We start from the raw sequence: 21,637 nt of genomic DNA, 5'->3' as shown, positions 1-21,637 counted from the left end.
TGCGGTATTGTAGCTCTCTGCTCGGTGTACCTCTCACACGTACTTATATTTACCACAGGCCATCAACTGCTTCTTCATCCTGTACTACGTCCTTGAAATGTCACTGAAAGTCTTCTCCCTGGGTTTTAAGAGCTACATCTCATACACTGGCAACATTTTTGATGGATTCCTCACAATCGTCCTGCTGGTAGGGCACTTGCTGACTCTTAATCGTTGTTTGTTTGTTTTTGTGGGGTTTTGTGTTTTTGTTTGGCTGTTTTTTTCCCCTTGGGTAGCCAATAAGAGACATGGAGAAGATGATCATGAAGTATAACTGCTGTCACCAAGGAATACCTCCTGGGGGGTATTCCGGAGCACTGGTATTGGGGAGGTGTTTAGGTCTGCTGGGTTTTACTGCCTCTGGCCTGTGTCTTTGCGGATTCACATCCCCCTGGATTGTGATGCCTGCTTTCTGTCCTTCCTTTCCATCAGTAGCTATGTCTGGGCTCAGCCTGGAGGGAGGAACTATTGCAAATTTTTTGGGGCTGATACACTTGCTGCTCCAAATTGCCTTGTGCAGATGCTGAATATAAAGCTGGGTACACTATACGCTCTATATCGATTGTTCTGATGTGAATCAAAACGATATATCGTACACATCGTATAGTGTGTACGCCCCGATCAGTCGTTCACCCCGATGTCCCATCTGCTGTTCTGCACGGTAGATGGGACAATGCAATGAACCGCCGTACACCGGATTGTGCAGTGCGCAGAATGTTTTGTTACATCGCATCGCCGGGTCGCACCATCGTCTGGTGTGTCCCCAGCTTAAGAAGAATCCTGAATTGGTGAACATTACCAATTGGGGTAATAGGAAGAAAAGGACTATCAGGTCCATTTAAAACCGGGGGAGCACGTTTTCATTCCTTTTGTTCATACGGGAAGGCGATGGGACGGTCCTTCGGGGGCCAGTAATCGGCTCCCTATAGAGGGCTGCAGCAAGGCAGACAGGCATGGGTGGCTCCACACAAAGCTTCCAAATCCCAGGCAACCTATCCGATGGTGCTGGCCCGGCTGTTGGTTCGATTCCAACCCAGGCACCTGGGTGGGAGGCATAACAGAGGATACATTTTAGGCCTTCATCTGCTCCCAGCCGGGGTTTTTTTTTTTTTCACCACTGGTCTCCACATAAATGAAACATTTTGCCTTGGAACAATCTCTTCAGTGCGGTGTCTCCGTTTCCGGACCTGAAGAACGCTTTTGGATTTTAATTCAAATCTTCTTCTGGTCTTGAAACCCGACTGTTCCTTTTGGCCCACTCTGTATATGAAATCTTTAAACATCTGATTGCGGGTAGATGGGTTCACGGCTAATTAAGTCTGACCCTATATATTTAATTAGAGACACAAATATAAAAACTAATAATAAAAGATCAAAAAATGTAAATGCAAGAATATAAAATATTAATCACTGAAGAATAATCTTCTGTACCATGGGTATATAGGAAATTAGATCTAAAGGAACCTGAGTGAATTCATAGTACAGGAGGTGTCCTTGTACACTAGGTCCCGTCTAAATTGCGCCGAGCATCTTTTTTGCATCCTTTCGCCTGAAAATGCGCCTCCGTAGCAGACTGTTGCGGTAGACCGCTGCACGAGGCTGTACTGATTAATTTGATAGGCGACAATGAAGTACTACGATGCAGCGGCCACAGCTTTTCTCCATGCCAAGTTCCTTTGAGCTTTGTATACAGACTCTTGACGCATACAGATACACAAAGCTGAGGCTTCCAAGCTGAGGGTCCCCACACACGGAACGATCCGGTGCCCTGCCACCCGATATGCCGGCACCTCGCCCCCTTCCCCCTGCATAGCGCTACATGAGATTGTACATCGCTTCTCCAGATCTCTTGTGCAGCACGAAAGATCTGGAGGAGTGATGGACGACCTCAAGGGAGGGCGCACCGGACGATATCGTACCCACACTCGGAACTATATAGCGGCGATATCGTTCCAGTCTGTCGGATCGGTCGCTATATCGTTCCGTGTGTGGGGCCCTTAAATCAAATGTATACAACAATCGTCAAAGCTGTATTACAGTTCCGGAATAAAATCTAACCGTCAAAAGAAAAATTGCTGTGGATTTTAGGTTATCTAGAACTTTTGGGAAGTGCGTGAGAGTATCCAGCACCATCCCACATGGAAATCAGTTAGCGGAATGACAAAAACTGGATTCTAATGCGAAAAGAAAACCCAATTATGCGAGATAAGGAAACCTAGATAACAATAAATAAAATTAAAATATGGTAGAAAAAAAGAGAAAGGGAAAAAGAAAGAGAGGAAAAAGGGAAAGAGAAGGAACTTGGGGCCGCAGGTACTAACTACATCAATTAGAGAGGGTAGACTTGATAGTAATCGAGGGTTTTGTTTTTTTAGCAACAATACTTTACTACGGTAACTGACCAAGTTACAAATGCTGAGGGGCATGAGAAAAATGTATATTTGTGTTATTGTCCTGTGTTAGTAAATAAAAAATAAAACCCATTAACTAAAGTCCTAAAAGAGAAAAGAGGGGTAAGTAAAGAGAACAGCGTCGCTCGCCCCTCCACTCTGTCCCCAGAGGTGTGAGACCTTGTGCAGCAAATCAGTTTTAGGGTTCCGCTTTGGCTCCCCCTGTGCACGATGATCTCAGGACAGGCTATCCATGATTATTATATATAAATGCACAGACCCCCAGTGTGATCCTCTGTAGTCGCACATTTGACACAATTGTTTTGCTTTTCTGATTTAAAGCAGATGTTTTAGAAATGTATAATCGGTTATATCGGGGTAGCACAGATGTCACAGTGGGTAGCATTGCTGCCTCACAGTACTGAGGCCATGACTTCAATTCTCGACCATGGTCCCTTTTGTGTGGAGTTTACATGTTCTCCCTGTGTTTGCGTGGGTCTCCTCCAGGTATTGAAGTATAGATTGACTGAGATGCTCTCTGTAAAGCGCTATATGTGTGCTATATAAATAGCTGTTAATATATATTGTGTACCAGTGTTTGAACCGATTATAGCTAATGTTAATAGATAAATAATGTTCTTTTGTAGGTCTTGGAAATCGCCACCTTCATACAGTACAGTTTCCCCCATCCCGGCTGGTATGTCCTCATGAAGAGTTATTATTTATTATGCTCTACTTAACATGGCGCCACCAGTGTCCTTAGCGCCAAATAAGGAAACCGTTACTTCAATATAAAAAAGCAAAACAAACAAGAGACAAACCTTTAATAAAATAAACAAGAGACAAACCTTTAATAAAATAAACAAACCGATTTGTGTCTGTCTGTCTGGTGGTTTGTTTTATTTGATGAAACATTAAGTAAAAGTATAATTGCTAAGGTAAATATTAATAACTTCCTTTCAGTTTCAATTAAACCTAATTCACATATTGTTCCAGAACTTAGGGCCATTTTCTATTTCAACCAAATATTTTTGTGACACACTTACAGTACTGTAGGCTGATATCGTGGCACAAAGAATTTCGAACACCCGAGTCTCTATAAGTAAGGAGAATTCCTCTGTTTGAAATCTCGGCTGTCGGGATGCCGCTGGTCAGTACCGGTATCGGTAGAGTGGGGTAATTTATATTTGAATGGGGCTTTAACCCACTGCCGGCCATTGCAATTTTGTGGAGTATGCAAATAAGCTACAGTACAGTGATAATGAGCTTGCTCAAGTAGGCAATGAGTTTGGCAGCTCACTGGGAACAGTACATGCAGTTAATGGGACTGGATACCAAACTGGTTAGAAATCTTGGAACCCTGAACTGAATGCTGTAGCAGAAAGAAGGAACTATATATTGGGTGTGTGTATTTATATTCATTATAATGTCGTGGACTTATTTCTGTCATTGAGATTGTCTTCTCTATATATTACAGGAAACCAGACATGCAGGGGCTGCTGTCACTCTGGGAGATGGTCCGACTTGTCAACATGTTCATTGTGTTCAGATTTCTGAGAATTATCCCTAATATGAAGGTGTGTAAGACTGGTGAGATTAGTTGTTGTTTTATAGTTTGTAATGTACAGCCTGCAGCAATGTTTGTGTCCTTCAATCTGTATTATACACCCTGAAACAATGTATTGGTGTTCCTTCAATCTTTATTATTATTATTATTATTATTATTATTATTATCCTTTATTTATATGGCACCACAAGTGTTCCGCAGCGCCTTACATAGTACATAGAACTAATAGGTGAACAAGAAACAAGTAACTTACAGTACATTACAGTGCAGGACAAGGACACGACTTATATACATTGCTGAAATAGTGATTAAAGCACTCACAATAAGCTGCCGGGAGTTGGCAGTCACATGTTAGGTGCCCTATGGGGAGTAGAGAGTAGAAGAAAATGTAAAGAGAAGCACATGAGGGAAGAGGTCCCTGCTCGTGAGAGCTTACATTCTAAAGGGGAGGGGCAGACAGACAAGCGTGACACAGAAGGGGAAGATAGGGAGGAAAGAGCATGAGGTGGGTTAGGATGAGAGCTGGAAGGCCTTGATGAAGTAGTGGGTCTTGAGAGCCCGTTTGAAGATTTGTAGAGAGGTGGAGAGTCTGATGGGGAGAGGGAGAGCATTCCAAAGGTAGGGAGCAGCACGGGCAAAATCTCGGATGCGGGAGTGGGAGGAAGTAATCAGTTGGCAAGAGAGGAGGCATGCATTAGTTGAGCGAAGTGGGCGGGCGGGAGTGTGAAGGGAGAGAAGGTCAGAAATGTATGCGGGAGAGGATTTGGTGAGACAATGTATTGGTGTCCTGCAATTGCTGTAATGTACACCCTGGAGACAATGAATCGTTGTTGTGCAATTGCTGTAATGTACACCCTGAAACAATGCATCAGTGTCCTGCAGTTGATGTAATGTACATCCTGGAGACAATGTATTGGTGTCCTGAAGTTGCTGTAATGTACACCCCGAAACAATGTCTCCAGGGTGTACATTACAACCACTGCAGGACACCAATACATTGTATCAGAGTGTACATTACAGCAATTGCACAACAACGATACATTGTCTCCAGGGTGTACATTACAGCAACTGCAGGACACTGATGCATTGTATTGGTGTCCTGCAATTGCTGTAATGTACACCCTGGAGACAATGTATCAGTGTCCTGCAATTGCTGTAATGTACACCCTGAAACAATGTATCAGTGTCCTGCAATTGCTGTAATGTAAACCCTGAAACAATGTATCAGTGTTCTGCAATGTCTCATCTGTAATATAATATATTCTTATCCTGCACTTGCTGTAGGTGATGGCACTAGTGGCGGGCACTGTGCTGGACTTAGTGAAGAATTTACGGGCATTTGCTGGAATCCTTGTGGTAAAGTTCATGTTACTGTATATATACATTTCCTGGTCACATAAGAGAATATTGTTTATTTTTATTCCCATACAGATGGAATCATTGTTACCCCAAATGGAATGCAGCTTATCTTATTATAGTAATAACACTTGTGTTTACAGCTTAGGGTATGCAGTAGTTTGAGGGTTTTTTATTTTTTTTTAAATAATCAATAGCTCTAAATGTAACCTGTAAACACTAGAGCTAATGTGCAGCACATAAGGATGGTCTGAATTAGACTTGATTGTTTCCCAATTATGCACAGTGTAGCCTATATATAGAGTACACCTGGGGCGGAAGGCACTTCTACATAGGGACTTATGGACGACATTCCAGTGAGAGAGCCTGTATTTTTTTAAAGGGACAATTATTTAAAAGGCAAAACCAGACAGGTTTTGCCTTTTAAATTATTGCCTTTTTAATTAGCCCAAATCGCCCCCTTGCCTGCATTTTGCAGGTTATTACAAAAGGCCCTTAAAATCGATTCCACAAAATGTAGTTATGGGAGAAATGAGGTGACCCCGATTTTGTTGCTGACGATTGGTGGATCTGGAGGGTCCCAGCTGCTACCAGTGGTCCGGACAGGAGAATACCTTCACTGCTTTTGTTGGTCTTGGATTGGGTTGTCCAAGCCACTTCTCCTGTGAATTTACCATTCATGCTAATGAGGCTCACGGAGGTGCGACTGTGACTTTCTAAAATAGGAAAGAGGGTTTCCTGGCCGAACCATTACATGCATGTAGGACCCGCTCAGTCACCAGTAATTACCATGTTTCTATTGTACTTTGAAAACAATGCTGCCTTTTTTTTTTTTTTTGCACAATGGGAAGTAATTTACCAGGTAACTGCCAAATATTGGGTATAATGTATGTTTCTTTGTTTAGGTGGTCTACTATGTATTCGCTATAATTGGTATTGACCTATTCAAAGATGCTATTCCTAATCCCAGGAATGCCAGGTAGGTGAATACTAGGACTGGCACCTTATAATATTACATGTACTAACAATGAGAGCTAATATGTCTGTGTCTCTGCTTTAAATACATGATACAGTTATCTGACAGGTTTCTATATTTCATACATGGATTTACCATTTCATTGTACATGAATTTAATTTCTGAACATCCTCCTTTTATCTCATTTATACAGATGATTATTTGGGGGGTGTTCTTGTATTATTGGTTATAATTATTGAAGAGCAGACAAGTTGCAGGTCTTGCAATGTATTTTCATCTGCTTTTATCATTATTCTCACTCATGCTCTGAGCCTTGCTGCAAAATCTGAGCCAGGTCCTTAAGCCCCTTGACTTGATATATGTGCAGACCCCTCTCCTGAGAATGCCTATAACCAGGCACGTGACCCGGGTGCCGGGGAGCGGCTGTGCCGGGAGGATAGGTTGCTCCTCTTGTGGGTTTGGATCCGCATCCCGGCCTTGAGAGGTGCAGAGACACCGTCAGTCTAATGTGGTGCCGGTTGCAAGCCAATCAGTACTCGTGGACCTCTGCTGATTGGCTGCCGCTCCGTGAGCTCCAATTGGTTCACGAGCGGCACCACATTACAACGACGGCAGTACTGACAGTTCCCCAGCGTGTGGCAGCCCCGTCCCATGCTACCCCGAGCTCACCCACCGCACAGCCGTGGCAGGTAAGAGAAGGGAGATGTGGCCTTACTGTGGCTTAATGTAAAAGAGGCCTTAAGGTGGCATAATGTGTAAGGAGCCTTACTGTGGCAGAATGTGTAAGGGGCCTTACTATGGCATAATGTAAAAGAGGCTTTACTGCGCCATAGTGTGTATGGGGCATTACTGTGCCATAGTGTGTATGGGGCATTACTGTGCCATAGTGTGTATGGGGCATTACTGTGCCATAATGTGTATGGGTCATTACTGTGCCATAATGTGTATGGGTCATTACTGTGCCATAATGTGTATGGGTCATTACTGTGCCATAATGTGTATGGGTCATTACTGTGCCATAATGTGTATGGGTCATTACTGTGCCATAATGTGTATGGGTCATTACTGTGCCATAATGAGTATGGGTCATTACTGTGCCATAATGAATATGGGTCATTACTGTGCCATAATGAATATGGGGCATTACTGTGCCAGAATGAATATGGGGCATTACTGTGCCAGAATGAATATGGGGCATTACTGTGCCAGAATGAATATGGGGCATTACTGTGGCATAATGAATATGGAGCATTACTGTGGCATAATGTATAAGGAGCATTACTGTGGCATAAATGTATAAAGGGCATTACTGTGGCTTACTGAATAAAGGGGCATTATTGTTGCTTAATGAATAAGGGGCATTACTGTGTTGCATAATGTGTTGTAAGGGGCATTACTGTGTCACAAAACCACACACCCTTTTCGTACTCTGTTGTATTTTTTTGGTGGGTGCCAAACTATGGCCTTGCCCCGGCTGGCAAACCTAGTTTCTGCCCTGCTATAACAGACATATTACACTTGAGCTATATGGGCTGTCCATGTCGCCTTGCTCCGCCTCACATGTACAGTCTGCTAGAGTGGCAATAACTTCTCATCTTCTCACTTGCTGTGCGTGTGTCCTCCATGCACAAGGGCCTGTACAGGGGGACCTGCAAAATTAACCAAACCGGATAAATAGGATGTTTTTCATGTGCGCACCAGCCTGGCAGTGAGAGAACGCCGTCATTTTCAGGCTCCTGCATTTGGCGCACAGCCACAAATCCCACTCATGTGACCTACCACCACCATGCTTCACTGATGAGGTGGTATGTTTTGGATCATGAGCAGTTCCTTTCCTTCTCTTCTCTTCCCATCACTCTGGTACAAGTTGATCTTTGTCTCATCTGTCCATAGGATGTTGTTCCATAACTGTAATGGCTTTTTTAGATGTTGTTTGGCAAACTCTAATCTGGTCTTCCTGTTTTTGTGGCTCACCAATGGTTTTTCTTCACCAGATAAATAATTATTTTGTCATCCACCACAGTTGTTTTCCATGGTCTTCCGGGTCTTTTGGTGTTGCTGAACTCTCCGGTGTGTTCTTTCTTTTTAAGAATGTTCCAAACAGTTGATTTGGCCACACCTAATGTTTATGCTATCTGTCTGATGGGTTTGTTTTGATTTTTCAGCCTAATGATGGCTTGCTTCACTGATAGTGACAGCTCTTTGGATCTCATATTGAGAGTCGACAGCAACTGCTTCCAAATGCAAATGTCACACCTAGAATCAACTCCAGACCTTTTCCCTGCTTAATTGATAATGAAATAACGAGGGAATAGCCCACACCTGTCCATGAAATAGCTTTTGAGTTGATAGTCCCATTACTTTTGGCCCCTTAAAAAGTGGAAGGCACATATTGAAACTGTTGTAATTTCTACACCGTTCACCCGATTTGGATGTAATTACCCTCAAATTAAATCTGAAAGTCTGCAGTTAAAGCACATTTTGTTTGTTTCATTTCAAAACCATTGTGGTGGTGAATAGAGGCCAAAATCTGAAAATTCTGTCAATGTCCCAATATTTATGGACCTGACTGTATATTAAATTGCAATATTTAGTTAATTATGATACAATATTATATATGTTTGGTGCTTTAGCCACATTTTCTTATTGGAAATTAACTTCTGGGTATGCTCGTTCTAATCGGGGCACCCTCTGTTATTTGCCATCCCGAGGCTGACTGTGCAAAGGATATGAAATATGTGAATTCATACACCAGGTTCCGTGTTGTGTGTAAGCCTAGTGCTCACTCTAGTACCCTGCACCTGTTATACCCGTGCAGTTCTTCTTTCCTGCCTGGTGTGTCGCTCTCTGCTCTGGTGCTTATATCTCAACAGTTTAATCACACTGCTTAATCTCAACAGTTTGTTGCATCAGCTGAGTGTGCTAGAAGCACCAGAGCAGAGAACCACACTCCTGGCAGGAGAGAGGAACTACACGGGTTGTGACAGGTGCAGGGTGCTAGAATGAAGACTATAAGCCTATTACTAATGTGCTTCACTGTTAGGTCTGTTGGCCTAATTTAAATTTGTGTGTGTTTGTGTGTGTGTGTGTGTGTGTTTAGGGGTGCACATAGATTACCCTGTGGGGATATCTTGTTGTTTCTTTCCTCCCACTCCCTCCTTGACCCTTTTCAGTCTGGCTTCCGTTCTCTCCACTCCACTGAAACTGCCCTAATGAAAGTCAGCAATGACGACCTTGCTGCCAAATCCAAGGGCCACTACTCTCTGCTCATTCTCCTTGACCTCTCAGCTGCTTTCGACACTGTGGACCACCCTCTCGTGCTGCAAATCCTTCACTCCCTTGGTCTACGTCAAACTGCCCTCTCCTGGCTGTCCTCCTACCTCTCTGACCGATCCTCCTCTCATGACACCTCCCCCACATCATCTTACAGTAGGTGTTCCCCAAGGTTCTCTTCTTGGACCTCTCCTATTCTCCCTCTATACGTCCTCTCTAGGTGAACTCATCAGCTCTTTTGACCTCCATTATCATCTCTTTGCTGCTGATACGCACATCTACCTTTCCACCCCCATCCTCTCCCCCTTTTTCCTCACTCGTATCTCCGTCTGTCTCTCTGCTATCTCTTCCTGGATGTCCCAGCGATTTCTTAAACTTAATACTGTATGTCTAAGACTGAGCTGATTATTATCCCACCCTCCCACATAACTTCACTTCCCACTATTTCTTTATCAATTGATGACACAACGATCTCTTCTAGCCCCAAAGTGCGCTGTCTTGGAGTTATCCTGGACCCTTCCCTCTCCTTCAAGCCACATATCCAGAACCTTTCACAGTCCTGTTGTTTCCATCTCAAAAATATTTTCAGGATCAGACCCTATCTCACCCAGGAGGCTACTAACCCTCATACACTCACTGGTCATCTCCAGATTGCACAACTGTAACCTCCTCCTACCTGGCCTCCCAAACTCCCTTCTCTCCCCTCTCCAGTCTGTCCTCAATGCTTCCACTCAACTCATCTTTCTCTCCAAACGCTCTACATCTGCCTTCCCCCCCTACTACAAGCCCTCCACTGGCTCCCCTTCCCCTTTAGAACCCAATTCAAGCTTCTCACACTCTTATACCCCTTTTACACTAAAGTCCCGGGTCTGACCTAGGATTTGGAACATGTTTCCAACCCGGATCAGACCCAGGACAGACCCCCTTTTACACTGCGGCATAGCCCGGGTCAGCACCGTTCATGCTGGAGCCGGGTCAGGTGAGCAGTGCTCTCCGGCGCAGGTGAGCAGCACTTCTTACCCTCCCTCCACCTCCGCGACCCCCTTACCTTACTCTGAAGCGGTTCGGAGGCACGGAGGGCGTTTGGGGTGCGCTGCTCCGTTCTGGTCGGCCCTGCAGTGGATGCTTGGTGATGTCCTCTCCAAGCGCCACTGAAGCTGGCCAATCGGGCAGCATGCGGCGCGACCCGGGTCATCGTGACCTGGGTCGCGCCGTTTACACTGCAGGATGACACAGGAATGACCCGTGCTCAACCCTGCAATCCAGCTGGGTCAGATCCCTGGGTCACTGGACCCGGGTTGATCCGTTTACACCGACAAAAATCCCGGGTTGATGCGCATTCACGTGCATCAAACCGGGATTTTTAAGTCGGTCTAAACGGGCTATTACAAAACCCTCACCCAATCCTCTCCCATTTACATCTCTGACCTAATCTCCCTTCACTCTCCTGCAAATGCATGCCGCCTCTCATGCCAACGGATTACTTCCTCCCACTACCGCTTCCAAAATTTTGCCCGTGCTGCTCCGCACCTTTGGAACTCTCTCCTTCTCCCCATCAGACTCTCTACCTCTCTACAATCCTTCAAACGGGCTCTCAAGACCAACTACTTCATCAAAGCCATCCAGCTCTCATCTTAACTTGCTGCTACATGTTCCTTCCTCCCTGCCTACCCCATCTGTGTCTCACCTGTTTGTCTGCCCTCCCCTCTACCCTCTGGTGCTTCTCCTTCATTTTCATCTACTTCTTACTCCATACTACGTCACCTAACACTTGGTTGCTTATTTGGGTGTTATGGTCACCAATGTATCAATGTATATTATCTATGTCCTTGTCCTGCATTGTATTGTACTGTAAGTCACTTTTTTGTTTATGTACTGTATAAGGCGCTGCGGAACACTTGTGGCACCATATACATAAATGATCATAATAATAATTACTGCTTATACTTAGTGTATGTATATATATATGAAAGCATTGTGGATAGCAGTACTGCCTCACAGCACTTGGGTCATGGGTCCAGTCCATCGTGGATACTATCTGTGTAGAGTTAGTATGTTCTGGATGCTCCCTTTTCCCAATGTGTGTGAGGGATTTCAAACTGTAGACTCCAATGGGGTTGGGACTAATTTTTTTAAATTGAGTGTTATATATTGAATTTTCAAATTTTTACACACAACACATACATACAAAATGATAAAAAGGTACAGCACTTACAACAGTATAGAATCACATAATATAGAAAAACAAAAATATTAGAATAGCAATAAACAGTGATGTTGTCAACATACATTGCAAGGATATGCTACCCAATGTTGGGCGATCTCATGGCTAATACCGAGACCAACATGCATTTAGCCAAAAATAACAACATACCAGGAATGAATCCAATAATATGAGGTAGAAAAAATGTATTTGAAAAAAGTGTGCAAACACCCATCACCTGTGGCACTAACAAAGCAGAGAATTACAAGTAATAAGGCGAGGGTTCATTCTAGCCCATGCCACTCTACCTGGGTCCAGGATACATCCAAAAATACTAGTAGCACACAGGAGGATCACATCAGAACAAGAATTTATACCCCAAAGTAACTCTGGGAACATGTGGGAAAGGGCTAATTACCCACCCCAAGAGGGAAACTATATTTGAGACAAACATGCAGCCTCAGGGTAAACTACAAATAACACCCTAAAACCTAATACACCCAGTATAAATGCTGTACCATAAACAAAAAAATGAAATAAACCAAATTTAGAGAAAAACATACAAAACAACCAAACTAAACCCACCCGCCACCCTGTATACCTATACCCAACGGTGGCATACCTTACAATCCCTAAACAGCCAACCTCTCTCCTCTACCATGGCAAATCCCCTCCTTAATCCCCCCTCTAACAAACAAAAACACATACATATAAATAACTAAATAGAACTAAAGGAAAACTATAAAAAAAAACAACACACACACATTCAAACACAAATTAAATAAAGAAAAAAAAATACAAATACACAGTGGGGGGAAAAAATGACCCATAAAATAGGTCAATAAAAAGCGGGATAATACAAATCGGTTAGCTTCCCAGCCACCACAAGGCAAAGCAGCGTCACACAAAATAAATGGTCAAACTAGTACAAGGGCATCGCATCTAGAATAACATAAATGGCATAGATGTCTAGAATATAAGATAACCCTAAAAACAAGCATATAGAAATTACACATTGCTATGTTTTTTTTCAATTTCTGGGCCCACAAGCATATTTGAAGCAATATCCACATTACACATAGTAAAGGTATATTACATACGGTAGTATTGCTGCATTGCCCCTTTCTTTTTTCTTACTATCAATGTGCAAGGCATTAACACGTTATTAGGAAAAAAATAAACAGAAGAAGAAGAAAACCATCAGGTGTTCAACTATTTACGACTTGGCTCGCTGCGGTCTAGTCACAGTTAAGCCTGGCTAGATGATAGATAAAGCCGTCCAGCCATCATCGGTCCCAGTATAAAGCTCCCAGACGCCACTTTATAGGAATGAAGTGCACACGACCCTTTCAGACCACATAAGTCTAATCAGGAAGTATGAAAATGCTGTGGTTGTGTCTCTCAATGGGGCCCTTAGGATAAATCAGTCGGAAAGGGGCATCTCTGACCTGGTAGTGAAGCAATTTCGCAGTGTTCATTTGGGAGGGACCCTCAGGAGAGCAGACAGGCACCTTGTGGGCATATGTAATCACAGAATGTGCACTGGATGCATTTCTTCCATAGGTATCGATTGGCCAGTGTTCAAAAAAGGCCTCAGGAGTCAACGTCCTCTTTTTTTGTTTTTTGGCGCTCAACGAAATGCACAATATTTCCAATCAACCGGCCACCGATATAAGGCAATTGACTCTGCACTGTGACTATTTGAGTCACTAAGTTGTCAAACTGGACCGGCATCAGGGATTGGGTATCTCCCAGAGTACAGATACTGGATTCCTCATCCCCAAAATGCTCTGCCACCTGGCACAAATCTTGTGATAATAAAGACACCTCCCCCTGCATCTTGTCCAGCATATCAGTAACTCGTTTTTCTTATGTACCCACAGCCTCCAAAATTTGTTGCAGCGAGACCTCCAAGTTAGTAGCCATGGTCACAGCAACCGTGGACAAGGTAGATTGCCCAGGTAATCCCGGAGGGTCCGCGTTAAACTTATTATGGATATAGCAATCAAGTGTGCTAGAGGCACTCTCCTGACACCGTGGTGATAAGAATACAGGAGAGATCAGTCAGACAGGCTAGTGTATACCAGAGGAATCATAATAAATGGTGCAAGTTCAGTAACAAGCAAATTAAGGACTCCGACAGGCAAGCACAAGTTGAATTGCACAAGGTCCAGGATACAATATCGCCCAGGAGTAGTACCCCAAGTACCTGAGTCCAAGGAATGGAGCAGCGAGTCACAAGAGGATCCAGGGAGGCCAGGAGTTCTAATGGCGTTCACCCACAAGGAAGCAAGATGGCGTCCAGAAGAGCCGCGGGAACAGGAGACAACCGCGCAGGCACCCTCACCGAGAGGAAGCAGGAGCTGTAGAATCCGCCGGACAGGAGAGCGCCAGAACCACCACAAGCCGAGGAGAGGAGACCATAGAAAATCAGGATCCAAAAGACAGCACTGCAAGACTTCCACGCAAGACGCCAGGGACAGGATGCATTAGACCACCCAGAAGCCAGCAGCTATATCTCAGCAGCTGATCCCCCAAATTAGCAGGAAATCACTGCAGTACATACACCAGCCACTCCAGAGAGGGTAAGTAGCCACCCAACCTCAGTGGCTGGCCTCAGGATGTCCAAAATTGATATTCGGGGTGGAGAGCATGCAGACCTGCTTGCTACTCCATGCCCAGCTTGGCCACGCCCCTCGGGACTAATGTTTAATATTCTCCATACACCCCTGCATAATATGGTGACTCTATGTAAATAAACTATAACCTGAACTAAATTTGACAAGAAGTCTTATCCCAACCTTCCACCTAAAATAAGGAACTATCACCAGTGCTATAGCCTGGGCTTGTTACCGCTAATGCATGGTGACAAATTGGGATACTTCTACAAAAGCTTCTACCATCACAGGCTATGCCAGGATGGACTGGTCATATTATAACAGGAAGACCCGAAACATGGCCCCTCCCCAGTAAGGGCAAACCAGCTCCATGCTGAATAGAACTGGGACTACAAGTCTCAGCAAGTCCAAACAGACATTGACAATGCAGGCATGCCAGCCATTGTAGAACTACAAATGCCAGGGCTCGCTTGGACATGTAGTTCTACAACAGTTCTTAATAGTCAAGAAAAACACACCGTTCCCAATAAATGTTTCCCATATGCCCTTGTTATGCTAGTATTGCCAGAAAAAAACATAAATTGTACTAGATGGAGAAAATAGACAAAACCTGTGTGTCTCTGGCCTGGCTGTATAGTTACTAGTTACCACAAACAAAAAAATGGCAGCTGCTCAATCAATCTGGTAGTACTTTTTCAGGTGCATAAAAGGGAGGGGTCATACCAAGTAGAAAAAGGAGAGGGTTTCAACCCCCTATTGTTCTTCAGCACACTGAACCATACTAGCAACTATATGAACACAATATGGTAATAGAACTTCAGAGATATTGGTTGCATGCATTTGCAAATACATGGGAAGCTGCTAGGCCACGTCACGGCTTCTCTGTCACTAGCAGTCCCTAACACTAAGGGATTCACGTCCGGGACACAGAGCACCCCAAAAAACGTCCAGCCCAGGACCCCCCCAGGGCATCACACGAAAATGGAAAAAGAGTGACAGTGCAGTGTAAAGTATAGATGTGTGCGAGTAATTAATAATTACCGCCAGCAGTAACATGAATTTCCTGGACAAGATCAGCACAAATGTGTCAACACACATCTATCCTCCGTGCACTACAAGTTGCGTTATACGTCGCGCTAGCGCCGTGTTACTTGGCGCTGCTAGGCATCTTTTTTTTTTTTACTTTTTCCCTTTAAAATGCATCGTATTCGCACAGCGATGTGAACAGGTCACACAAGCAGCTTCTGCTGATTAATAGGCTATGCGGCACGCCTATATACTGTGTGTGACTGCGGGTGTATCTGCATGCGTAATGCTACGTTACAGTGTCCGCGGCTGTGACACTGTAACGTAGCATTTTGCATGCAGATACACCCGCAGTATAGGCATGAAAAAAAAAAGTTGCCCAAAAAGACTCTGCGCTACTGAGTCACACTACGGAATGGCGCGAATAGAAGAGCTGTTTAACACGCAAGGAGACTAGATGTATGAGGATACATCTGTAACTGGCTTTGTGATCATAATTTTCTCATGATCTATATACGCTTCTTGGGGTGGTGCATATGGGATCTATTATCCAAACTGGGTGGGTGTTTTTTGGATAGGGGTTTTTTTTGGTCATTTTGAGCATCATACCTCACAATATTTACTTAATTAAATATTTACAAATACAATGCAAATAATTACATTTTAAAAAATGAGCCATGTTTTCCTGACAACGGTCCCTGGTATTTCCTCCCCTTGGTTTAGCAGTGCTCTTCACAGTGTCTGTTCTGTGATGCAGTATCTGTGTGAGATGCGGTATCGTCTGGTAGCAGCAATTCTTTACCCTTTTCCCCTCTGTTGTAGCACTTGGTGATCCGTGGGTAATGTGTTGCTGAATACTTGTGTATATTTATGTGCAGCTGAATAGTCTTTAGCATTCCTTAGATTACAGCATTGATCTATGAAAAGCTTTGATTCCTTGATATGTTTTATTATTGGCCTTAATATGGTGACAACACAGCGATTTAGAGTATATTGTTTTTATTGGTGATATTACATATAGAAAACAAAATGTAACCTGTCAATTTCCCACCTATGTGTTTAGTGTTCCGAGCAACAAGAGCTCGAGTAATGAGACTCTACAGTGCGGAACCTTCGAGCAACTGGAATATTGGCCAAACAACTTTGATGACTTTGCGGTAAGTCCTTTGCCCACCGTGCTGGTGCAGTAACTATGGCTTGGTGCTAAGTACCTGACGTGTTCCTTCCCTCGTACCTCAGGCCGCCCTGGTAACCTTATGGGATGTGATGGTGGTGAATAACTGGCAAGTCTTCCTGGATGCCTTCTCCAGATACACAAATCCGTGAGTGCTGCTTACAACATATAGAATATTACTTTATTTTTATTTTTTTTTATTTATTTTTTTTGCATTTATTTATCCAAAAACAGAAAATGACACTCAAAATATAATATATTTTTTATATATATATTTGTGTATATTTTTTTAGATGGTCAAAGTTGTACTTTGTGGCGTGGTGGCTGGTCTCTTCTGTGCTCTGGGTGAATCTGTTTGTAGCACTGATTCTTGAGGTAAGCCAATGCTCCTACAGGGGCAGATAGCCTGTTCTCCTGTCAGCCAGCTGTCCACCTCCCAACTTCCATGATAAATAGGGGGCTACAGATCCTACAGATGAAGGCATCTCTTCACGTGTTTTTTTTTCTCATATACGACACCGTTCTTCACAGTATAATTGTCACACTGGGCAATAGCGATTCCTTGGTGCTAGTCTAGGAGTAAGTGGGGGGGGGCGGCCATTTTGTTAGTGTACTGTGCACACGATTGTGAGTATTAGTTTAAATTCATTTTTGCTGTAGGCCGTCACAATTAATGACAGTCACTGATAGTTTCTTAGTATTATCTTTTCTTCACGGTTATCTGTGCATTAGTTTTTATACATATACTTACATTTTTTTGGAACAGACAGTCTTCCGGCCGAACTGTAGCTCTTCCTCTGCCTCGTGCCAGAGCTTGTGTACAGAACATTGTATTACATGTATTTTTTTTTTTAGAATTTCATCCACAAATGGGATCGCAGTTGCCGGCACTCGCTTTCCGCAGCCCAGCAAGTGGACTATCACATGACTGTTCAACTAATGTTCAGGTGAGGGGCCCTGGCATGAAAATGGCGTGTCTTGTGTGTTTCTTTCATTGGGGGCCTAAAGTCTGCCTCAGGCAACGGAGCTATTCCGAGTTGGGAGTAAAGCAGAAGCACGTAACTTTGCCGTGCTGCCCAGGATTTGTGGGATAGGGGGGTAGAATACTCACCGGAACGCCACCGCTGAGGCGTCGCTGGCAGCGATGCTCCGCATGTGAACTCCCAGGACCTGGAAGAAGACACTGGAGCCGCAGCTGTAAAAGTTTGACACCACTAGACCACCAGGGACATTTCATGTCGACATATCAGCCGTATAGATCTGATGCATGTCGACCAATCATACCACACCCGTACCTGGCATGCAAAGACATTCAGTGTATTTCCACCCCCAGCAGTGCAACACGATTTGTTCCAGATACAATCACTTGCTGTTCTGGCTTTGCTCCCTACTCAGAATCGGACCCAGTCTGTCTTCACAGTAAGATAAGAGTACAAAAAGTTGTGTCCTCAAACATCCTCTTTGTGCCATATGGCGCGAGACACCCGACGAGACCCGTGCTGTTTAGTTTTTCCTCAGTTTTCCTCGATTTTCCGTCTCCGTACACTTTTAGTTTACTTGTACTAGGTACCTAGTGTTGTGGCGCAGCCAAGGTGCAAAGTCTGGGGGCTATTAACAGGCTTTTTGGTGCGATATGAGGATGGGTGTACGTGATCATATCTGTGTACTCCTCCCCAAGTAAAGTAGCCATTCATAATACGTCTGAAATGGAAAGTCGTTGTCCTTCTGTGTTCACATTTTTATTAATAATCATAGGTATTTATTTCATACTTGTCATAATGAATAAACATTTCATATCACGGCATACGGCAGATGTCTCAGGTCTATGTGGTTAATGAATGCATGGCGCTTTTCTAAAGCCGGGTACACACTGGAGCGATGTCGGCAAGATATGTCGTTTCTGGACTAATCGGTACGACATATCGGCCGCACAGCACAGTGTGTACGGCCAATAGGCGCTCTCCTGTGGACGCTTGCGACATCGTCCGGTCGACCATGCTGCACCTGCAACCGGACAATATCGCAAGCGGCCCTGTTGCAGGGAATGAAGGACGGAACAAGGTATCATTGTGTCCATTACCTTGTTCTATTGTGTACCTAAGATCCGATATGTCGGCCCTTCAGTGTGTACCTAGCTTAACTAACACTGTCCTACTAGTCCCTTCATCTTCATACCCTACATGTTGGTGGAGTTCGGGAAACACCCAGTGTGTGGTGCGTATTGACTATGCAAGGGGCCGGTTATATGTATATTAATTCTGGCCCTGATGCTCCCCAGCAGTGAAATTTCATGCATGGTCCCTGTTGTATAGTAGTAAGTAGCTCCAAGTCATTCTGCTGCGGGACGTGAATTTCACATCAGAAAGGGAAAGAAAGGAACCACCGTCCCCAAAGTCTCTATTCATTTGTAAAACTTGCAGCCATCAAACAGAGCCCCAATGTTAAAGACTTTTTAATATAATATACACAAGAAACCTATATATTATTATTATATATAGCACATGAATTCATTAGGGATCGGTGATCAAATAACAATGTAGCCTATCCATTCACTTAGTAAAATCGACTTGCATTATTCTCATGTCTTATGGTTCAACCAACAAAATGGATGCCTGTCACTGTCTTTAGCCAATAGGCCCATTTCAGTGCTTCTGGTTTGCATTGTAGGATTGTTTAGAAGAGCCAAAATGCAGAAATGGTCTGAAACGCGTTGCTCCAACGCCAAAGCTAAAATGTGCAGAATATTACAGTAGACCGTAACTAGAATGCAAATGTTTATAATTTGCGAAATATTTATTGTTTCTACTCAACAGGGACGATTTGGAAGAACCAACAGATGAGGAACTGTTGGACCGGTTGCATCACCACCCTCACCTCCATCTCTCCAGATGACCCACACTTTTTGTAGAGACTATTTTAACATGGGGGGATCAGAACTGGGAGATCGGGAATTAATCACTAAGCTGCCATGCCAAAACAATGTGCTGCTTTTATATACGTGAAAATGACAGCCTTAGTCCTATTGTTATAGCTACACTGTACAGCATGTAGGCACGTTGGGTTATTCTCCAAAGGGGCTTATTATGTGGGCACTTTTTTTTTGTTATTTTACCTCAGAGTTGCGGATTTTACCACAAATTCATTGTCCTCTGGACCATTTTATACCCGATTGTTGACTGATGGTTACTGTTTAGCTTATATGTTTATCATGGTAATGTAAAACTTTACTGAGGCACAAAGCTGCTGAGCTGCCATCCCTGGTCGCCCGGTGAAAAGAGATGCCATTTTCTCAGGAGTCACACCCATAAAATGGCAGCCAGCCCTGTGTGTAGATGATGACACTTTGAGGACATTTTAAAAATGTCTTATTAGTCCAGATCACTTTCCTATCTGAATAAATTATTTGTCTGACGCAGTAATAATGGGATTCCATTTGGTATGTGACAGTCCTAAGGGCATTTATCAAGATTCAAGTCCAGCCAAATCTTTATGGCTCTGCGAAATGTTAGAGCCCTGATTTCCCCGGAGGACACAGTTAATACTGTATCTTCCAAGGGCTAAAATTTGCAAACGAGTTTTACATTTGGGTCTCTTCTTTTAATAAATAATAATTAAAAAATAAATAAAAAAGGAGCACAGTGCTCAGTTTTAGTTCATTATACGGACGAAGCTTTTGTAAAATGATTGTATATTAAGTTGATGGTGACATGACTTATTGCAGTGCATTTATAATATTTAATATTTGTGACTAAGTGGAGGACTTAATAATGCTCTGTGTTTAGTTCTGTTGCCGTCTATCGCATAATAACGCAGAGAAATAGACTCGCAGAGGCCACGTTGTCCTTACAAGCACTTTAATAAACAGCTTATTTTTATTTTTTATTTTTTTTCTTGCTTATTTTTAAAGCATAAACTGCACTTTTTTTAAGAATTAAGGGTGGGATTAAAATGGAAGCCAAAGAGTTAGTGATAAAAAGTGTTTTGTATTATTATAAATTATTGCACAAAGGGATAGTTTAGGCCTTACGTGTTCTCTTTTGCAATATGATGTCATTGTGGCAAAATTTCATATTTTTTTTTTTTTTGGGAAAAATAAATATTTTCAACAAAGTAATCTGTTCTGTAAGCGTTACTCTATGCGTGATCTCTAAATAAGTGCAAGTTGGTAGCAATGAAGCTCCACTACTACATTTCACTATATATAGATATATATTCAGTATTGGAGATAATTAGAATCTAGGATTCCAGCATTTGATCATGGACTAGAGTTACTTAGCTACGTTACATTGTCAGAACCATTTGGAAGGAACCTCAGTGTTCATCGGTGCTAGTCAGAGGGGAAAACAGGGCATACATAGAACAGAAGTAGAGACTCCACCAAGGGATAGCTGACAACACAGCACTTTTATGATCCAGAAAACGGGAAGTTCATTTGTTGCTTGCCCGTCTAGCAATGAGGCGCCCCGAAGGCTTTCCCAAACAAATCCAAAGTTTCAGAAGAAATCCACACAAAGGACCGTCCAAAAGACAAGCAATGAATACACTGTGTGTTTTCCATGTCACGTCATGTGACTGTGGCTTCCAGGTCAGACCTCTGGCGCTCGGGTGAATATTTCTACCTAGCCCCCTCTCTAGTTCCTAACCCTAATTTCCAATATCCCTGCCACCCTGCATCCTAACCCTAATATCGACATTCTGAGAGTGTGGACACTTTGCCTGATGGCATTTTAACAGTGTTGACCGTGTGGTGTCAGCTTTTTGGCTGGATCCCCCGTGCTACAGCTATGTGAATTTAAAGCATCTGAAAAGATGCATGGTTCCGTTCAATAGGTCCAATAGAATAGAATGAGAGTCTCCTCCAGGTGAAGGTGGAAACCAAAATAACCTTCCCATTCTTGGATGCCTCTAGTGCACTCACTTCAGAACAAACAAAACAAACGTCGTATACGGGACTTTATTGTATGCTATGTGTGTAGCTTCTGGATACCAGAGTTGTCCCAAAGTAAATTTGAAGG

General features: G+C 43.4%; 1 protein-coding gene across 1 annotated transcript in view; it reads left to right on the top strand.

Annotated features, from left to right (window-relative positions):
* The window catches only part of TPCN2 (two pore segment channel 2), a 61,734-nt gene extending 41,028 nt beyond the window's left edge, over positions 1–20,706 (top strand). The window contains exons 16-25 of the mRNA XM_088461486.1: positions 59–187; positions 3,077–3,126; positions 3,907–4,006; positions 5,281–5,352; positions 6,258–6,331; positions 16,512–16,605; positions 16,688–16,770; positions 16,916–16,997; positions 17,478–17,569; positions 19,436–20,706. Coding sequence (XP_088317612.1) covers positions 59–187; positions 3,077–3,126; positions 3,907–4,006; positions 5,281–5,352; positions 6,258–6,331; positions 16,512–16,605; positions 16,688–16,770; positions 16,916–16,997; positions 17,478–17,569; positions 19,436–19,514 — 855 coding nt within the window. The 3' untranslated portion in view covers positions 19,515–20,706. The remainder of the gene's footprint in view (positions 1–58; positions 188–3,076; positions 3,127–3,906; positions 4,007–5,280; positions 5,353–6,257; positions 6,332–16,511; positions 16,606–16,687; positions 16,771–16,915; positions 16,998–17,477; positions 17,570–19,435) is intronic.
* The last annotated feature ends 931 nt before the right edge of the window (positions 20,707–21,637 follow it).

The sequence above is a fragment of the Taudactylus pleione genome, unplaced genomic scaffold, assembly GCF_031769625.1.
Source record: "Taudactylus pleione unplaced genomic scaffold, aTauple2 ptg001060l, whole genome shotgun sequence".
NCBI lineage: Eukaryota > Metazoa > Chordata > Amphibia > Anura > Myobatrachidae > Taudactylus > Taudactylus pleione.
This window is presented reverse-complemented; position numbering and strand designations above follow the sequence as displayed.